General features: G+C 42.5%; 1 protein-coding gene and 1 long non-coding RNA gene across 3 annotated transcripts in view; one reads left to right on the forward strand and one right to left on the reverse strand.

Moving 5' to 3' along the window:
• Positions 1-3,052: 3,052 nt before the first annotated feature.
• Positions 3,053-13,685, forward strand: LOC120992353. Its single transcript, XR_005776962.1, has 3 exons — positions 3,053-3,517; positions 9,275-9,276; positions 13,675-13,685. It is a non-coding gene; the product is annotated as an uncharacterized LOC120992353 (long non-coding RNA).
• Positions 5,008-16,093, reverse strand: part of NNT (nicotinamide nucleotide transhydrogenase) — a 116,303-nt gene continuing 105,217 nt past the window's right edge. For both annotated transcript variants that reach the window (XM_040421271.1, XM_040421270.1), the window contains exons 20-22: positions 8,079-8,197; positions 7,875-7,990; positions 5,008-5,571 (exon numbers count right to left, since the gene is read on the reverse strand). In XM_040421271.1, the coding sequence (XP_040277205.1) occupies positions 5,425-5,571; positions 7,875-7,990; positions 8,079-8,197 (382 nt within the window). In that variant the 3' untranslated portion in view covers positions 5,008-5,424. The remainder of the gene's footprint in view (positions 5,572-7,874; positions 7,991-8,078; positions 8,198-16,093) is intronic.

Below are 16,093 nucleotides of genomic sequence, written 5' to 3' on the forward strand. Positions count from 1 at the left end.
TCTTGTCCAAGCATAAAGTGCTGGGTGGGTGACTACTCCCCACGTGCCAGGCCGGGTCTTGGCAGGCTTACAAAAAACAGCCAGCACTGTCAGGTGGTGTGGATTACCTCCCTCTGACAGTGGAGGTCTGAAGACCGTGTGTCAGGCGAGCAGGCCGCCTTAAAGCCTGCAAGTGGACTTGGAGGCTGAGCATTCAGCCGGGTGCGAACTGACACCCAGGATACCAGGGGCACTTTATTTAGTTTTTCTGTGTGTGAACAAGCGCCTAGCCTGAAAAGTGACTGTTGTGTTAGGTTATAAGTGTGAATAAAGACTGAAGAGTGATTTACAACCTGGTCCTTTGCCTCTATACTGCGTCCGCTAACCTACCTACCAGAGCGAATCCCCACACCGCACATACTGCATGAATCAGGGACTGTGCACACGCCACTAAAATTCGTTTAGCAGCATGTGCAAATCCATTGGTACAGACTGTTGCAAAACTACAACTCCCAACATGCTCTGTAGGCTGTCCTGGCATCCCAGGAAATGTAGTTTTGCAACAGCTGGAGCGCCACAGGTTGGGCTCATCCATAGAACACAGCCTATTGTTTTCTTTTTTCTCTTAGCCTACTTTCACATCTGTGACTGGCTGCGTGCAGTGGTTTCTGTCCGGCTAATTCTCTGCATATTTGCCTGGTTGCAGCCGGATCTTTGCTGGACCCCATTATTGTCAATGGGGTCTGGCGGGTGGCAGTATCTGCCAATACTGAATCTGGAGAACTCCTGCCAGGACAGCCTGCCAAGGAACTCTGCTGCATATCTGAAACTAGCCTTAATTTTTGCGAAACAAATTCTCACTCAAGTCTTAACTTTCCTCCATATAATACATTTGTTGGCACGGCCCCTAACTGGCTGACTAGCTCACACAGAGTGGTTTTTAATGTAACCCCCATCATACATTGTAGGTCCACTGTTTAAAACCAGCAAGGCTGTACTGTAGGTTACACATTAAAACTCCTTGACGATTAGCTCAGCTTTGGCCTTGGGGGTATAAACATTTATTTTGCCTCATTGCAGTCAGATGGTTTTAACTAGAGATGAGCGAATTTCCGCTTATGAAATTCGTTCACACTTCGTTTGTTGAATTGCGTTATGGATTCCGTTTCCACGGACCATAACGCAATTCTATGACGGAATGCTTTTAGAGGCATTCTGTTATCCATTCCGTCATAATAGAAGTCTATGAGCTGCAAAACTGATCAGTCCTGTTTCGCAGGGAAGGACTCCTCTCCTGCATAATGGAAACGGGACGAATCCGTTTTGCAGCCCATAGACTTCTATTATGATGGAATGAATAATAAAAGAATTGCGCTATGGTCCGTGGTAACGGAATCCATAACGCAATTCACCTTTTACCAACAAACGAAGTGTCAACGAATTTTAAAATATTAAATACGCTCATCTCTAGTTTTAACCTTTACATTTTGGGCCAAGATAGCTTTACAAGTCTTTGCTTTTTTGTGGGAAGAGTTGTACTTTATATAGGTGACATGTCATACTGTGTGCATTAGTGTTAAATGGGTTGTGTCATCTCAGACAATGGGGGGCATATTGCTAGGATATGCCCCCATTGTCTGATAGGTGCAGGTCCCACACCGATCTCGAAAATGTAGCGTTGAAAGTCACGGAGGGTGCACTGCACATGTACGGCCGCCCTCCATTCATTTCTATGGGGCTGAATTGCCATAGAAATTAATGGGAGCGCCGCTCAGCTATTTTCAGTGGCCTCATAGAAATGATTGTAGGGCGGCCACCAATCATTTTACCCGCCCCTGTGATTTTCAAGGCTCCGTTTACAAGATAGGTGCGGGGCCAATAGGTGGAACTTGCACCTATCAATGGGGGCATATCCTAGCAATATGCCCTCCATTGTCTGAGATGACTCAACCCTTTTAAATTCGTAGATTTTATTTTGGGAAAAATACATTAAAAAAAATTTCTAAAAGGGAATATGTTCAGACCGCCCTGTGATGTGGGCTGTCTGGCTATACAAGGTATGAACTCCGATCGCATCACCCCCCCCCCCCCTTCGGTTGACATGATCAGCGTTGATCATGGTTAGGTTTTTCTCTGGTCACCATCACCACTGGAGCAGCAGCTGCATCGTACGTGTTTCCTGGATGCTTCATGCACAGTACTGCCAGCCACTAGTGATGCTCAAACTCATCATGTTTTCCAGTTGTACAAGGTCTATAGATTCAGATTCTAGAAATCAGTTATCCATATTGTATTCTATTCATACTGTATAAGATTACAAATCAAACACTTCTCCACTCTTCAAACAAGCCACGAAAATAAAACAGCAGCAAATTACTTCATTTCTCTTTAATGGATCTCATGACGATGATACATTTATTAAACAATTAAATTATAGCTTTTGTCGCTAGAGGAGCAAAAAACAGACATCATGACCACTTCAGTTACTCATTCTGATCTAGCATTAACATGGGATCACCGAAAACGGAGACTACCAAAACCAGTGACGGCCAATCCATTACTCTGAAACAAACAGTAAAATATAAAGTGTAATGAATGTGGATTTGCATTTACCAATACGGAGATCTAAGTGATTCAAAATGTGGCAAAAACTAAAAAAAAAAAAAAAAAAAAATATATAAAACTATAGAAACACAAATGATTTTAAAATGCAGGTCACCTAAAGTCGGTGGAAGCAGCCACAGGTCATATCAGTGGAAACTAGGCACCATCTGTATTATGCCCATTCTTGCTGATGTAACTATGTATTTAGAGATATACACATTGAACATGGTGTATGAGCTGCAGGCAGCATGTTATAGATGCTGAGCAGTGACTGACATATAGCATTGTGGGAACAGATTCAGTGAAAATTGTATTTTATTAAGTTAAATTCCTGCTCATCCTGGGCCTTGAAGTCCAGGAGGCGGTCCTATCAGTGACTGACAGCCTTCCCTCTATGACTGTGTATACAGAGACAGCTCTTTATCAGTGATAGGACCGCCTCCTGGACGTCAAAGGTCAGAATGAGCAGGAATTTAACTTCATAAAATACAAGTTATACTGAATCTTTTCCCAAAAAATTATATAGATCAATCTGCTCAGCTTCTTACGCTCTACAATATGCTGCCTGCAGCTCAAACACCATGTTCAATGTGGGCACACAACCCACTGTCTCATCTATCTATTCAATTTCAGAGAACATTTGGTAATGTTTCTTTGATACACAACCCACTATTCATCCAACAGTGAATAACCTGGTGGCTTTCATTTTTGTTTGCCAATAATATATGTGATTGACTTCTGGCTCAAATTGCCTATACTATATTCAGGACATATGACATACTAGTCATGAATTTTACCATTCCTAAGTATATCAACAACATGCCCCATCCCATGCCCATTGCAAGAAAACCCACCTGAGTTATTGAATGGAACAGTCATAGAAAGTGCTTTCTGACAGAGCATACAATAGAGCATATGTGTCCTGATGAAGACAGTTTCCTGATGCGTGGTTTCCAGGTCCGTCACAAGTTGGGGACCCTACCTCACCAGTTTCCTAGAACTAATGCGGTCATTGAGGTAGTGTTATCAGTAAAGGCCTATGTCATCGGTTATTTGCGTGATTTTGTTGGCGTTTGTTCGATTAGTGTTTGCTCGATTAATCTAGATACAACAAAACCACTAGAACGTATGGTCTAGAAATGGCGTAAAAACCGCGGAAGCCTAATGAAGAACGTACGCCTGCCCTCATTCCTTGCATGCCACATGATGTCATTTGAGTTTTAATTGCTTTCACAATTTAAAAGTTTGTTACCTGTCAAAAAATAATGATTGATAATCTGTGAACTGTAGGACTAAAGCAGCCGCCCTCCAGCGTACCGGGTCCCAATACTCTACCAGTGTTACCTTTAGGATGTGTGCATGTGGTGCAGGTGTCTTGTACCATGAAATTATCACTTCTGTAGTATATTTGATGAACCTGTAGAATATTCTACTGCTTCCACATATAGTCCTGACTACTGTAGTGATATAATGGGTCATGTGATTGTATAGGTCTTCCTCTCAGTACAGAAATGGCAAAGGCATTACAATATGTTCTGGCTCCAGCACGGTCACACCTTTGTATCGCTTGTCTTCTTGCGCCACCTTCTCATCTTTTCTGTAGCTTAGCATAAGGGCCCTTACAACGAGCCTGTGCAGCGCGAAGAGCGAGTTTGCTGTGCAGCAACAGGCCTTCCTGCGACTACACCGCCATTGTACATGTAGCTACATATACTGAAACCACATCAACGTGACAATCGGAGCAAATACAGTCTGATCAATACAATGATGAATGCTGAGAGAAATGAACATAGACTCAGGAAATGTATGGAGGGCTCTAGATTTACACCATTTGGACCTTTTACATGGGCGGATGGTTGGGAACTAAAGTTCATACAAATGTTTGTTCGATCATCGCCCTGCGGAAACAAGCCACGATCACCCGACCAATGAGCATCTTTAATGCAGCATTAAAAAGCATTGGTTGTCGACAGCACATCGCCCGGTGGAAACATGCCACTGATCACGTGACAAATGTGCATCTGCTATGTAGCATTAGAAAGCATCGGTTGTCAGCAGCACATCGCCCTGTGGATACATGCCATCGATCACCTGACAAATGAGCATCTTCTATGTAGCATTAGAAATCTTGGTTGTTGGCAGCACATCGCCCTGTAGAAACAGGAATGTGCTGCCAACAATAATGGAACTGTATTGGCCTAAACGATCCCACTAGCCATTGTCTGGGCACATACAGTGTAAATGAGCTCCAAATGCTATATTGCCAATCAGAGCTCAAATCTGCCCATGTAAAAATGGACATGCCTTAAAGACGTTGACCAAAACGTAGCTTTTGATCTTGCGCTTAATAACAAGCCAGTGAAATGGTACACGTAAAAGTACATCACATTGATGTTTCTAACATCCCACCACGTTCATCTTCAATCTTGTGCCACTTAAGATTTTATTAAAGGGACCATTGCAGTTTCACAAAATGGGAGAAATTGTTGTAACATCAGATGGGCTCCGGTCTTTACATTTTCAAAGTACAATGATTGTTGTTAAGAAAGGTCGTTTGCTACAATTAGAAATATATAAAACATTGATTGCTTTCATGTACAATAGTGGAAGGCTCCGTCTTGGCTCATAAAAAAATTGGTATCAAGGACTCAAAATACCAAATCCAATTTCGGTTTGTTTCAGCCATATAGTACCGGTCTCAGTCTAAAAATACCAAGTTCTATTATTTAAAAAAAACTGGTGGTTTTCAAAACTGTTAACACTGGCCGGTAGAGCTTTTGTTAAAAAAAAAAAAAAAAAAAAAAAAAAAAAAAAAAAAGGTAAGCTCACGAGGAGCATCTATTACTGGTAGGACTCCCGCACTTTGGACTGCAGAGCATCACAGGTCTTCTTGGCATCACCCAACAACATGGCAGTATTGGGCTTGTAGAAGATGGGATTGTCAACAGCAGCATAACCAACACCCAGAGACCTCTTCATTACAATGACCTGGACAAAGAAAAGAAGGAAAAATTACTTCAGGCCCTTCTACTAGTTAATGGAGGGGGGGGGGAGGCACTGTTTATGACCCTCACTTATTGCACCAAAATCCATCATTGTTCTCTTTGTTCATCTGCATTTACATGCGGGGAAAACATTCAGTCTGCATACGGGAATGAATGATCGTTACTATGATCTATGATTGTTCATTCCCACACGTTTCATAGTTTGTGGAGAGCACATCCCTGTTTAAGCAGAACGATGTGCTACTGGCAAACAATGATATTACGTGCCGCACTAACATGACATAATATTTGTTCTGGTAATCTGTAACTGGACCATAAAGTTTATAGTGTCAAAATATTAGACAGAATTAATACATCTGTCCCAATGTCTTTGCTCTTGAAGGTCAAGCACATTTGTGCTGAACATGGACATCCCAATGACTTAAAGGGAACCTGTCACGTTGAACATGGTGTTTGAGCTGCCGGCAGCAGGTTATAGAGCAGGAGGAGCTGAGCAAATTGATATATAAATGTTATGGGATAAGATTCAGTATAACATGTAATTTCTACATTTATATTCCTGCTCATTCTGGGCTTTGCGGTCAAGGAGGCGGTCCTATCAGTGACAGCTGTCCCTCTGTGACTGTGTATACAGAGATAGCTGTCAATCACTGGTAGGACCGCCTCCTGGACTTCAAAGCCCAGAATGAGCAGGAATTGAAATGTACAAATTACAAGTTTTACTGAATATTTTCACATAAACAAAAACATATCCATCTGCTCAGCTCCTCCTGCTCTATAACATGATGCCTGTAGCTTACATTGTATTTTCATGGTGGGAGGTTCCCTTTAAAAGTGAACTGTGTAATGCTACATTGCTCCAGCAGTGGCACTATAGGAAAACCAACCATTTAAGGCAGCCATACACATTGGTCTAAAGTTGATCAAAACAAACAATTTTAATTCAAAGAAAGATTGTTCGTGCAAGTGTTAGTACGGATCCGGCAGGCTGTTCCTCTGCCGGAATAGCCTGCCGGACAAGCCTAACGCTAGTGTGAAAGAAGCCTAACATCTGTACAGCCATGTCTGTGAAAGAAACGTTTACCTGGTGACATGCTTATTCAACTGCTGTTCAACCATCAACCAACTTCTATCTAGGCTGAGGTCACATCACCATTTAGCTTTCCGTTCTTCTGACGCATCAGAAAAACACAAACTCATCATAACTGGTGCTCAAAAAAGACAGATTAGTTATTTTAAGCGCAAACTGATGCTCAAAATAACGGATCTGCTTTTTTTTTTATTTTTTACTTTTCTGTTCTTCTGAAGTATCAGAAGAATGAAAAGCTAAATGGTGATGTTAACTCAGTCTAATGTGTATGGCCACCTTCCCAGGCAGTTTACAGCTAATCGCTGGGGACCACAGAAGCAATGTGGATGAACCTATTGTCAGGGGTCTCTTCTACCAAAAAGGGGTTTTCACAACTGACAGCCTGAAGAATTATATCAAATCCCAGTTTAAACTTCTCTTGCAACCAAGTAATGTCATGGTGTGGTTTCCTACACTTAGCAAGTGGGTACATCTTGGTTTGCTTAAATTGTTGTACCTGAAGTCCTCATTTTTACAGGACAGTATAAATATTATGTTACGGCATAAAATATATTTTTCTCCCTCCCTATGTGTCCCTCAGAATACAGTACTTGTATCATAGCATGATAATACACAGGTGACCAGCCCACAGAAATATATCAATCTACAAGGACAGGAGTACATGGACATGGCAAGAAAGGCTGGACTACTTCAGATAACTTCTCAGGATAAAACAAATACTAAATAAGGCTACTTTCACGCTTGCGTTTACATTTTCCGCTATTGAGAGCCGTTATGGGATCTCAATACCAGAGAAAAACACTTCCGCTTTGTCCCCATTCATTGTCAATTAGGACAAAATGTAACTGAACAGAACGGAGTGCTCCAAAACACGTTCCGTTTGGTTGCGTTCCCATACCGGAGAGTAAACCGCAGCAAGATGCTGAGTAAAACAGATCCGACATGACCCACAATGCAAGTCAATGGGGACAGAACTGTTTTCTCAGACAATAGAAAACAGATCCGTCCCCCGTTGATTTTCAATGGCGTTCATGAAGGATCCGTCTTGGCTATGTTACAGATAATACAACCGGATCCGTTCATAACGGATGCAGATGGTTGCATCATCAGTAACGGAAGCGTTTTTGCTGATCCCTGCCGGATCAGGCAAAAACGCAAGTGTAAAAGTAGCCTTAGTTTGTGACTCTGGTCCATACCTGCTTAGATTTCCATACTTCCAGGACGGGCATGCCAGCAATGATGGAGTTGGGATCTTCCTGGGCTGCAGAATTAACTGTGTCATTGGCACCAATCACAAGAACCAGATCAGTTTCTACAAAAGGAAGGGAGCAGATACAGTCAGCAGAGTTTATAATGTTGTAGAGCCGAGATCAGTACATGTATGGGCTCTGCCTTCCTACCACGAAAATCCTCATTGATCTCATCCATCTCCAGTACAATATCATATGGTACACCAGCCTCTGCCAGAAGTACGTTCAGCTGACCAGGCATACGTCCTGCCACTGGATGGATACCGAACCTACAAAACAACACGTAAGATGTATCAGGGACCAAGTGTCTATAGCAGAAATACAATAAGTAAATAAAAAAAACACACAGCAAAAACAATATACACTTCCTTCTTTGGAACGTAAGATGCGCTGCAGTTGATTGTGGCAAGCTAACGCTAGAAATTAATGATGCAAATAAACAGTCCTCCATGATTGTCAGTCTGCAGCACTTTCTAAATATTCCTAAAAAAGTCTTCCACAAATCTTGCTGAGTGTAAGGGGTTATTCTCCTGCTGATCTCTTCCATCTTTGGCTAGAGATCGGCTGAGAGGGCATGGCTTAATCACTTTGTTCTACAGTAGACAAGGCAGCTGTTGAGGCTCCTGGTGAAGACAGGTATCTAACAGCTGTTGAGAAGGTTGAAGAGAGATGACATATTTCTTTATATATTTCTCTGTATTGTATAGGAAATAAAATGACCAAAGGAAAGTAAAAGATTAAAGGCTATGGACACCTTTGGGATTGCATTTCACTCATTTTGGGCTAAAAATAATTTTTTCAATAGGTTTTTATTAAAAATGTTCAGCCGTTTCTGAGTACAGGGTTAAAAAAAAATAATCTGTCTTTTTGCAGACTGTTGGTTTCTGTTTTCTTTGAATCCCATCATGAGGATAAACCATCAATACTGAAATCTGGGATTACCCCATTAAGATAACATCTGGCTGCAGCATTTAAGGGGGAAAAAAATATGTAAAACCACTGCCAAGAAAAACATTGAATTAAAAAAAATTAATTATTTTTCCCAAAAATGCCTTCCTTAGGGCTCATGCACACGAACGTATTTTCTTCCCGTGTCCGTTTCGTTTTTTTTTTTTCGGACTGTATGTGGAACCATCCATTTCAATGTGTCTGCAAAAAAACGGAAGTTACTGTGTGCAGTTTCCGTATGCCAATACGTCTGTTCCGCAAAAAACTAGAACAGATCCTATTGTCGGCATTATGGACAAGGATAGGACTGTTCTATTAGGGGCCAGCTGTTCCGTTCCGCAAAATACGAAATGCACACGGACATTTGACGTATTTTTTGCGGACCTTAAAATACATAGTCGTGTGCATGAGCCCTTAGGGAGATATTCTCCTAGAGTAACTTTCTATATGGATCCAGCAGAAGCAAACTCAGTGTATCTTGTAAGAAGGTACAAGGAATCTTCGTGGATGATAGGTACGTGTCACCGAGGTTCCTGGCCTCGGTGGAGTAAGAGCAGGTTTTTATGTATCAGCAGCAGTTGCTGTTTGAAACCTTGATACTTAGTATAACTGTAATAGCTGATCTGGGACGGCTCTTACTGGGAGTAGTCAAAGCGCTGGGTGGGTGACTACTCCCCATGTTCCAGGCCGGGTTTTGCCAGGCATAAAAAACAGCCAGCACTGCCAGGTGAAGAGGATTACCTCCATCTGACAGTGGAGCTCAGGAGGTCTGTGTGCTGTGATCTGAAGGCTGTGTTGGGATCCACGGCTTGAGCCGGGCTGAAGGATTCAGACCCCTGTGAGGGTGAACAGGCCGCCTAACGCCTGCCTGTGGACTTGACGAAGCAGAACTTCCAACAGGGTGTGAAGTAACACCCAGGAGAAAGGTGACGGTTTTGTATATGAACTTTTCATGTGTGTGAACGATCACCAAGCAACTTGCGTTTTTGTTTCGCTTTCACGTGTGAATAAACACCGATGTTTTGAACCAAGAACTTGTACTTTGCCTCTGTGCCGCACTCGCTAATCCTAACTACCAGAGCAAAGCCCCCACAATCTCCATATGAAAATGGGGCATACGCAAGGGCAATAAGGTCCCATAAAAGTAGAAATAGAGCCACAACAGATGTGCGCAGGGCTAAAAAGTACCTCTGTATACTTCCAAGTCCACATGGCAGAAGACGGGGCCGTGCGGCTCAAAACGAGGGTCGTACACATGATGAAAGAGATAAAAGTAACTGTAGAAATTTTCTTCTATGAACGGGGTTTTCATATCAGATCAGTAACATGGGACAATGAGCACAACTTTCTAAAGCACACCAAGAGGCTAATCCTACCCAACCAGACGCTGTCTGACGTCAGGACGACAGTGCAGCACACGGAGAACAAAATGGAGGAGCTGTGGAGCAGTGTCCCTACAAGAAAGGTAATTTTATTTCACTGGCGCTGGGGACATGGCTAGGAGGGAGAGATGGTGGCACTGGGGGGAGGGGAGCATGATGGCACTGAGGGGGCTGAGGAGTTTTTATAAAGAAAAACCTTCTTTTAATTCGTTTTTTGTTATTAGAGTACTAACGATTAAACGATAGAATACTCGATAACAAAAATAGTCGATAGCTGCAGCCCTAATCCTAATCACCTCACTGCTAAAACACATGTGCAACTGGGCACAGAGCTGCAACCATAAACCTTAAGTTTGGTCTAAAAAACACAAAAGTAAAAAAAAAAAAAAAATTACACAAAAGACAATACACAGAAATCCGGATCCTATTATAGGAATAGTGGGGATGGAACATATTAAGCCTTGACAAGATCAGAACTATGGATGTAAAGACAGCTTGAGGAAGGATTAGATCATATATACAAGACAAGGTGAAAAGTAATTATTGGATATACAAAATTAAACAGATTGCACAACTTTAATTTATAGCATCAGCTGCTTTTCTCATCAGCCCATAATCCATATACAATGTCCCGTAATGTTTAGGAATGATATGTGTTACAATCAGCTCCTTAAACAAATGTATAAAACATTTGTAAAACTACCTTACCCACCAGCAAAAGGCACCAATAACTTACTCTACGCTTCCAAGCAAATTTATATTGTAATTCCATATTATTTCTTTATTACACATGAGAACATGAACCTACAGTCGTGGCCAAAAGTTTTGAGAATGACAAATATTAGTTTTCACAAAGTTTGCTGCTAAACTGCTTTTAGATCTTTGTTTCAGTTGTTTCTGTGATGTAGTGAAATATAATTACACGCACTTCATACGTTTCAAAGGCTTTTATCGACAATTACATGACATTTATGCAAAGAGTCAGTATTTGCAGTGTTGGCCCTTCTTTTTCAGGACCTCTGCAATTCGACTGGGCATGCTCTCAATCAACTTCTGGGCCAATTCCTGACTGATAGCAACCCATTCTTTCATAATCACTTCTTGGAGTTTGTCAGAATTAGTGGGTTTTTGTTTGTCCACCCGCCTCTTGAGGATTGACCACAAGTTCTCAATGGGATTAAGATCTGGGGAGTTTCCAGGCCATGGACCCAAAATGTCAACGATTTGGTCCCCGAGCCACTTAGTTATCACTTTTGCCTTATGGCACGGTGCTCAATCGTGCTGGAAAATGCATTGTTCTTCACCAAACTGTTGTTGGATTGTTGGAAGAAGTTGCTGTTGGAGGGTGTTTTGGTACCATTCTTTATTCATGGCTGTGTTTTGGGGCAAAATTGTGAGTGAGCCCACTCCCTTGGATGAGAAGCAACCCCACACATGAATGGTCTCAGGATGCTTTACTGTTGGCATGACACAGGACTGATGGTAGCGCTCACCTTTTCTTCTCCGGACAAGCCTTTTTCCAGATGCCCCAAACAATCGGAAAGAGGCTTCATCGGAGAATATGACTTTGCCCCAGTCCTCATCAGTCCATTCACCATACTTTCTGCAGAAGATCAATCTGTCCCTGATGTTTTTTTGGAGAGAAGTGGCTTCTTTGCTGCCCTTCTTGACACCAGGCCATCTTCCAAAAGTCTTCGCCTCACGGTGCATGCAGATGCGCTCACACCTGCCTGCTGCCATTCCTGAGCAAGCTCTGCACTGGTGGCACTCCGATCCCGCAGCTGAATCCTCTTTAGGAGACGATCCTGGCGCTTGCTGGACTTTCTTGTACTCCCTGAAGCCTTCTTAACAAGAATTGAACCACTTTCCTTGAAGTTCTTGATGATCCTATAAATTGTTGATTGAGGTGCAATCTTAGTAGCCACAATATCCTTGCCTGTGAAGCCATTTTTATGCAACGCAATGATGGCTGCACGCGTTTCTTTGCAGGTCACCATGGTTAATGGAAGAACAATGATTTCAAGCATCACCCTCCTTTTAACATGTCAAGTCTGCCATTTTAACCCAATCAGCCTGACATAATGATCTCCAGCCTTGTGCTTGTCAATATTCTCACCTGAGTTAACAAGACGATTACTGAAATGATCTCAGCAGGTCCTTTAATGACAGCAATTAAATGCAGTGGAAAGTTTTTTTGGGATTAAGTTAATTTTCATGGCAAAGAAGGACTATGCAATTCATCTGATCACTCTTCATAACATTCTGGAGTATATGCAAATTGCTATTATAAAAACTTAAGCAGCAACTTTTCCAATTTCCAATATTTATGTAATTCTCAAAACTTTTGGCCACGACTGTAGATCTAGAGGAGGTTGTTTGGAAAGACCCTCGTCAATGACTGGCTGGGTCTGGTGTTGCAGTTCAGCCCCAGTCACCGGCCTACTATATCAAACGCAACCAATGCACAAGAGTAATGCTGTCTCTCGGAAAGGGAAAAAAAAACAAAACTTTTTTTGTAATATAGGACAACCAACAATAGACTTGGAGGATGACTGGATAGGTCATAAGTATCTGTTTGGTAGGGGTGGGTCAGACACCAGCCGATCAGCTGTTTGAAAGGGCAATGGCGCTCGAAGTAGCACCATGGCCTTCTGGCAGCTTAGCCTCGGCCATGTGACGTCACGTTCATCAGTCAACATGTCCTAGGCGCAGCTCAGCCCCAATGAAATGAATGGGGCTGAGCTGCAATTCCAAGCATAGCTTGACAATGTACGGCACTGAGTTTGGTGAGCAGAGAGAAGCCTGTGGCGCCACTGCCTTCACAAACAGCTGTTCAGATACTGATGACACATCCATTCCTGAGGATAGGTCATCAGTTAAAATATCTTGGAAAACCTATTTAAAAGAGTTATTGGGGACTTGCCTGAGGATAGATCATCAATATCTGATCATTCGTGAATTGACTTCCGGCACCCTCACTGATCAGCTGTTTGAATGGGCTGCAGCACCCAGACGACAGTTATGGGCTTTACATAGTATACCAAGTACAACACCATACACTGTATTGTGGCTATGCTTGGTATTGCAGCTCAATTCCATTCACTTGAATGAGATGGAGTGACATAAAGGTCATGTGACAGATGAGAAACTCCCTTAAAGGGGTTTTCAGGTTATAAAGATTTTTAAGCATCCTGCCCGCTGATAAAGAAGATTCATACTTAACTGCTCCACGCTGCTCCGGTCCCCTGAGCTGCCCCCACCGTCTTCTAGTCCCCACACTGTTCACATCTGGCTCTGCAAGGGTATGGTCACTCCAATGGCTGGCTTCAGCGGTGATGTGGCCACAAGCAGCAGGTCACTGCTGAAGCCAGTCATTGGCTGGAGGGGCGCATGTGACCATGTCCATGCACCACCAGCTGTAAACAGTGCGGAGACCAGAAGATGGAGACAGGGCAGAAAACCAAAGCAGCATGGAGAAGCCTGCGGGCACTTGCTTAAAAATCATTATAACTGGAAAACTCCTTTAACCCTATGCCTGATTTCTGTACACTATGCATGGCCAAGAAATTGTGCAAATGAAAACTGAAAGTCACACTATGTAGAGCTTCCCCTCGTTTTGTATTCTATTTAGACCCCCAGCACTCACACCAGTGATAAAGGACTTATCATACTCCCTTGTATTAGATTTAAATTTTTCAGTATCTCAGACCCATACCATCAGTGACTCCGGAGAAACATTTAGCGTACCAATGTCATGTACAGAACCCCCGTTACCCTGCAATTGATGCAAGGAACTGAAGAGGGAATCATTCTAATTAGAGAAACATGTAAACAATGTTTATGAATCACTAGAGAATTGGAGCAAATAATTGTCCAAATGTGGCTCCAATTAACAACACAATGCCATGTTACAGCAAGGCAAGCCCTCACACGCTTACCACTCCGCATGAGGTCTCAACTAAATAAGTCCAGACTTCACTTCTCATTGACACTGGTATATGGAGACATATACACAGAGAGAGGTGGGCGAAATTAAAGGAATATTCCGGTTAAAGGGGTTGTCTCATCAGACAATGGGGCATATCGCTAGGATATGCCCCCATTGTCTTATAGGTGTGGGTCCCACTGCTGGGACCCACACCTATATAGAGAACGGAGCCCCGAAATTGAAGGGCGCACAGCGCATCCGCAGCCGCCCTCCATTCATTTTCTATGGGGCCGGCGAAAATAGAGAGCTGGCTCGGCTATTTCCGTGGAGCCCATAGAAGTGAATAGGAGCGGTGGCCGATCATGCGCGGTGCGCTCCTATTCACTTGTATGGGGAGCCGGCTTGGTGGTGGCCAGACCAGAGTCCTCCAGCCACCACCTTGCGGGGCTCCGTTCCCAATATAAGTGCGGGTCCCAGCTGTGCACCTATAAGACAATGGGAGCATATCCTAGCGATAGGATCCTTCAAATGTTCTTTTAATACCCAGCCCTGACAAGAGGACAAGTCTCCAGGTATTAATTGATCAACAAAGAAGAGGATTGTTTCCTGTAAGAGCAGTGAGATTATGGAAGTCTCCGCCAAAGGATTGTTTGATGGTTAATTCATGGACTAAAAGTTCATGGTAGGGCTGGATATGTTCCTTGAAAAATATAAGTTATTTGTAGTAGATTTCTGGAGATGGGACATTGATCCAGGGATTTATTCTTAAGGAATTTTTCTCTTAATATCTGGTAATTTGGAACCACCCTGTAAGGTTTTTTTTCCTTCTTCTGAACATGGTAGGATTATAAATTGGACCTGATGGACCTGTGTCTTTTTTCAACCTAATTAACTATGTAACTATGTGAGGTCCTTCGCATTACCATCAGTCGCTAGAAATTTTCCCTTAAAAATGTACTAATATGATCCTTAGTGAGTGATCATAGATTATGCAGAGCTGTACAACAGAGGATATATGCAGACATGTACAAAAACTAGGGTTGAAGAAAGATCATATATATCAGGGAAAGGAATAGAAGATTGACAAGCAGACAAGGCTGGAGGTTATGAGAAGGCCAACATGTTAATGGCACAGAGATCAGTTCGGGATGTGTGATGGGTCTTTTAGGGATTGTTTAAACAGTGGAAGAGTAATGAGGAAGAGCATTCCATAAAACTGGTGCTCCTTTAAAAGTTCTCTGGGTCAAATGTACTATCAGCCAGAAAAGCCTCTGCACACATTGGCTGTAGCAGACAGAGAAAATACAAATGTTCATTTTAAATATTTCAAGAAAATAGCACTGCGTTCTCAGAAAGTGCACCAAAACCTTTTCTACATGAACTTTGAGGAATATCGTGATCCAGCAGAGTAGTAGGAAATAATAGGCAAGCTGTAAGACATTGTGTGCCAGGATGGGCATTTTTATTTAATGGTCATGGCTTGTCAACCACAGCAAAAGCAATTTGGTAAAGCACAAAGAGTCCTTCACAATGCAGGCCAAGACTTAAGTCTAGAAGAGGGCCAGCTTTCCTTACCATATCCCTCTATTTAAACAGCAAGCAAGAGGTAGACAGACACATCCATATAAATAGATATTACTGGCAATGTGTGAGGTGGGTACAGCTTGGCGTCTGGCTTTCTGTTTCCTGAATCTGGATCTCATTAAGACTTTGTACTTTTTCTTAATGAACTCTGAAAAAGGCAGTTGTGGATGACATAAATCATTTGGCATATGTTGTGATCATGGCTAATGCTTAGAGGCTCGTCTGCTTTTTGGGCTCTCTCAGGCAACGACTAAAGCTTTAGAAGGATGTTCTGGATGTGTTTGGAGAAATGTCATCTTTCAAACGCTTCTAGACGTCCAAAA

The sequence above is a fragment of the Bufo bufo genome, chromosome 2 (assembly GCF_905171765.1).
Source record: "Bufo bufo chromosome 2, aBufBuf1.1, whole genome shotgun sequence".
Lineage (NCBI taxonomy): Eukaryota > Metazoa > Chordata > Amphibia > Anura > Bufonidae > Bufo > Bufo bufo.